This window comes from Ustilago hordei (assembly GCF_900519145.1).
Source record: "Ustilago hordei strain Uho2 genome assembly, contig: UHO2_contig_02, whole genome shotgun sequence".
Lineage (NCBI taxonomy): Eukaryota > Fungi > Basidiomycota > Ustilaginomycetes > Ustilaginales > Ustilaginaceae > Ustilago > Ustilago hordei.
In genome coordinates, this window is record NW_024545252.1 from 1787075 (window position 1) to 1791793 (window position 4719).

Genomic DNA, 4719 nt, shown 5'->3' on the forward strand with positions numbered 1-4719 from the left:
CTATTGCTCGGAATGAAGTGTGGAGAACCATGATGAGGTGGGAGCAACAAGACTCCAAGGCGAATCCAAAACAGCCAACTTCCTCAACGTTTCCGGATCCTGTTGCACCCCTCTCCCCAATTCCTCGCCTAACTTCTTCTTCAACCTCGCCAGCAACACCAGTAGCTTTGGCTTCTCCTTCTCCACCTCGGTAAACAAAGGTGCACAAGATTGGAACAAGTCTTGGGCCAAACTTGTGTATGCTACCACCTGCGACCTTACTTCCTCACCCAGATCCACTCCAGTCTCCAGCAGGTGAGCTGCATGGGAGAGATAAACGAGATGGAGACGGAAGAGAGATCTTTGATCCTTCTCCCGGCTTGAGATCATGGATTGGATTGTGTTGTGTACCAATTCCAGTGCTGCGGGATTGTTGGGTGAGGTGAGGGATTTAATGGCGATGAGGAGGCGGATTACTTCGTCGATGCTGGTCGAGGAAGAAGAGGTGGAGAGATGGGATTCGAGTTCGCTCTGTGCTGCGTCCAGAAGATCCGCGTCGTCGCTGGCTAGGGCGAGGACTGCGAGTGCGAGAATGGATGGGACATGAACGGGAGAGCCTTCAGGAGACGATTCGATGTTCGAGAGGAGATGCGATTTGACTCCTTCGATGCCAGATTTGCCTTGGATTGCGAATAGAAGTTTTGCGTGATGCAATGTGAGGTCCAGTTGAGTTGCGCGAGAGTCAGACTCTGAGGCACTGGCGATAGCTTCTTGAATCGTCGAAAGAGCCTTCTCCTTCTCATCAGAGAAGTAACGTGCGAGAGCGAGTCCCATTCGAGCCTGAACTTTCGCATCCCGGATCAACTCGTTCTCAATCTTCCCATCCCCTCCTTCACCCACCTCCTCCTCTTCCCCATCTCCGCCATCAAGCAAACCGACCGCAGCCTGAAACGCTTCCGCTGCGCCTATATGGTCACCGCCCGCCAATCTTATCCTACCCAGATTCGCCTCCGCAACCGCATACTGCCGCGCAACACCCACCTCCTCCGTCTTCTCATATCTCTCCTCCAACAATCCCGCCGCCTTTTCAATTCGCTCTTTCGCCAAATCTACCTGTCCCAACCTCTCACAAATCAGCGCAGAAAGATGTAACGCATCTACATCATCCGGAGTACCCATTATATACGCACTCATGGCAAAACTTGCCCCGCTCAACGTTCCCTCCGTTACTCCCACACCGCCACCACCGGAGCGAAGTGAATCAAACACAGCTTGACCTAACCCATAATCCGCTTCGCCCACACTGCCCTCCGTCAGTATAACCGCGTGTTCGAAAAGCACCCGAGAGGCACGCTCGTCTCCAAAATGCTTAGCTATGAGCGCTTGACCTACCCAAGCGGCTCCATAGTCTGGGTCTACGGTTTGAGCTTTGATCAGACTTTCATTTGCCAGTTCAACATCTCCGTGGTGAAGGTACAGTAGGCCGAGATTGGTCCATCCAATGGCGGATTTCGGGGCGTTTTCGATTGCTCGGACAAAACAGTGCTGTGCGAGCTTAACAGAGGAGTGGAAGGTGAGGTTTCCCAGGAGAAGCCAGTACGATTCTTGACCGGGTTCGTGGCGGAGGGCTTCTTTGATGCTTCCGATTGCTTGCAGGCGTGCTGAGTCCGACTGGGTTTGGGCGTACTCTGTGAGAGGAGTTGATTCGGGGGCTGAGAGTTGGGCTTGAGAAGACAGAAGGAGGAGTGCACGGGAAAGACAGTAGAGAGATGTGGCGAGATCGGCCCATGCACTACCTGCGACCTTGTCGTCTGTCGCGTTAAGCACTACTCGCAGCTTATACAGATAAACAGAGGTTTGGAGGAGACGGAAAGGCGAGATCTCGTTTCCGGCTTTCAACCCCAGCTTGTCATGAGTAATAACGCTAATCGAGGGCAGCTTGGCATCAGTATCCAGCTCCTTCGCCAACTTCAGCAATGGTCCCAACTCTCCACTGACACTGAGATCATGAAAAGCGTCATCCTTCTGCAGCCTCCCAAACTTGCTAAGGTGAAACACGGCATCCGCAACGATCTTCCAAGCCGACCTCAAATGCTTATCGTGCTTCAACAGCGCATGGGCAGCTTCCTTGATCGCACGTCGTGCCGACAACTCCGCACGTTCCGCATACCCCGTCATTAATTCCTTCCTTGACGATAGCAAGTATGCGTTGCTAAGCGCTATCCTGACGCCAAGTTCGTCAACATGACGGCAAAGGATCCAGGAGAATGTCTCGATAGCAGTGTCGAAGTTGCCCAAATCGAGGTGGACGTCTCCGATGCTGTATTCTGCTTGCCAACCGTCTTCTTTGGGGTCGGCAGTGGCTTTGACGAGTTCGAGACACTTAGCGAAGCATTTGAGCGCTGCGACGTGTCTACCGGCTAGAGCGTAAGCTTGACCGAGCCGTTGCCATGAAACTTGATCTTCTGGTTCAGCTCGTAAAGCGATCTGGAATGCAAGAATAGCATCTTCAAATCGCTTCTTTGCGACTTCGACGTTTCCAATCGCCTTCCAAGCCCATGCATTCCTCGAAAGATGTCTTCTCGAAGCTTGAACAGCAGCAGCAGTGTTGCCTCCGATCGCATCAGCACCACCTTCACCTTCGATAGTCCTTCTCGCCACCACTTCTACCAAATCCCACTCCTGCTCCTCCGCAAAACCAACAGCCAACCTTCTTGCTGCCTCATCCTCACACGCGTCCAACTCGAAGGCTTTTTGAAAGCACTTACTCGACCTTACCAGATCCGGCGGCTGAAGGACATCTTCATAGTAGAAACCGAGCGAAGTATACGCAGGCGCAAATGCTGGGTTGCGCTTCAAAGCAGTGATGAATGCAGTGAAAGCATGTTCCGGGTTTGTACGATACACTCCGTCCATGAGCCAAAGACATCGGCCGAGACGCCACCAGAGCTTGGCACGCAGTTCCGCAGTAGCGCCTTCGCATGTGATGGGATCGATGCGTTCGAGGATTGCTTCCATCTCGGATTTAGCTTGGTCGAGGTTAAAGAGATTTAAATCGCACCAGGCGATTTCGATCCATGCCTCTTGGTCCGAGTCTGAGCTGAGGGAGAGAAGGCGTTCGATGCGATTTCTATATGCGGTGGTGTCGAGGGAGGAGACAATGCTGCGGACTTTTTCGAAGACGGAACGGGCTAAGTACCAGCGACCGGCGTTCTGCTCGATGTAGGCTTTGCAGAGAAGAGTGTCGATGTCAGAAGGATCGACTTGAAGGGCGGTATCGACCAGACGAGATGCTCGAGCATGGTGCTGCGGCGGATGAAGGTGAGTGAGAGCCGTCAGAAGCGTTCGTGAAATGCCAATACGAGTCTGCTCGAGATCAACAGCAGTATCCGCCTCGATGCGACTGACGACATGAAGCGCCGAACTGGCTACCTCAGATGCTGACTGGTAGTCGCGATCAAGCAGGTAGAAGGTTGCAGCGATACGATGCGCCAAAATCGAGTCTGGGCACTCTTCAAGACCGTCAATAGCCAGATTGAGCAAGTCATCCTGAGTCTTTGGCTGTTCGATCTCGACATCGGATTGCTTTTCTGCCTCCTTGGTTTCGTGCAGATACTGCTCGTCCTTGATCAGAAGCAAATATGATCGGAAAGCTTTCGTGCGGCCAGACCTTGGGAAGAGAGTGATGAACTTTCGAATCTGTTCCAAAGGTAAATTAGCAAGCGATCGGACAGGACGCCACTCGAGATCGATCTCCCACGCCAACTCGTCGAGCAAGCCGATGATGACCATACCCGAAGCGAGTTTGAGAATTTCGTGCCTGAGACTGAGCTTTTTCTCGTCTTGTGCCAGTTCAGCTTGCTCTTTTTTGTCCTCTTCTTGACGGTCGACTGCTGCTGTGCCAGTTGGCGCTGAACCTCTGCCGAGCTGCTTTGTCGGATACGAGGTGAGTAGGCCGAGTCGGTGTCGCAGTAGTTTGGCTTCAACATCGATTCGCAGCTCATCCTCCGCGTTCGGATGTGACAAGATCTGTTCGTAAAGGCTGGGTAACTGCGAGGCGGAGTAGACTTCGAGACGCACTTGATTGGTCAAAGCCTCCTTGCCCTTGTTGGCTCCATCGAGACGCAATCTGCGCTTGTCCACCTGTTTTTGTATCGTATCTGCTTCCCACTTTTCCGATAGATCCGTCATCTCGAGCAATGTGTCTAAGCTCTTGGCGTGGATGGCCATCTGCGTGTCAAAAGTTGAAGTCTTGTCCGGTTGTGTCTGATCTGGAAGCTCGAGCGAGGATAGGCATGTATAGTACTTGGAGTCGGGCAGAAGAAAAGCCAACGCATCGATAAGCCTCCTTCGCCCGCCCTCCTCCCTTTCCAAGGCTAGCAGCCGTTGAAAGGCCTCTGCGCACTTGGTAGCATCTCCAGCATCATTGTAGAGATGCATCAGCTTGTACAGTACGTCTCGAAGCTTATCCCAGCTCTTTCGTTGGTCGTAGAACTTCTGCAGTCCTTGCCAGGCTAGAAGCTGTGTTGGTTGATCGCGTGTGGCTTTGATGTAAGCTGCTTCTGACTCGTCGAACTTTTCTTGATTCAAGAGTGCAAGTCCGAGGAAGACGTTTGCATTGTAGTTGTCGCTCTCTTGCTCGAGAACGCTATTTGCAGCTTCGGCAGCTGCTGACCAGTCCTTTTTCGCCAAGGCATCGCGTGACAGCTTCAGCTTTTGCTTTGCGTATGCAGATGACAT

At 52.6% G+C, this 4719-nt stretch overlaps 1 protein-coding gene across 1 annotated transcript; it reads right to left on the reverse strand.

The window, feature by feature from the left end:
- Positions 1–4719, reverse strand: UHO2_01362 (uncharacterized protein; the record flags this gene model as incomplete). The annotated part of the gene is made up of 1 exon (XM_041553829.1): positions 1–4719. One exon carries the CDS (start codon positions 4717–4719, stop codon positions 1–3), a length of 4719 nt encoding a protein of 1572 aa, XP_041409763.1.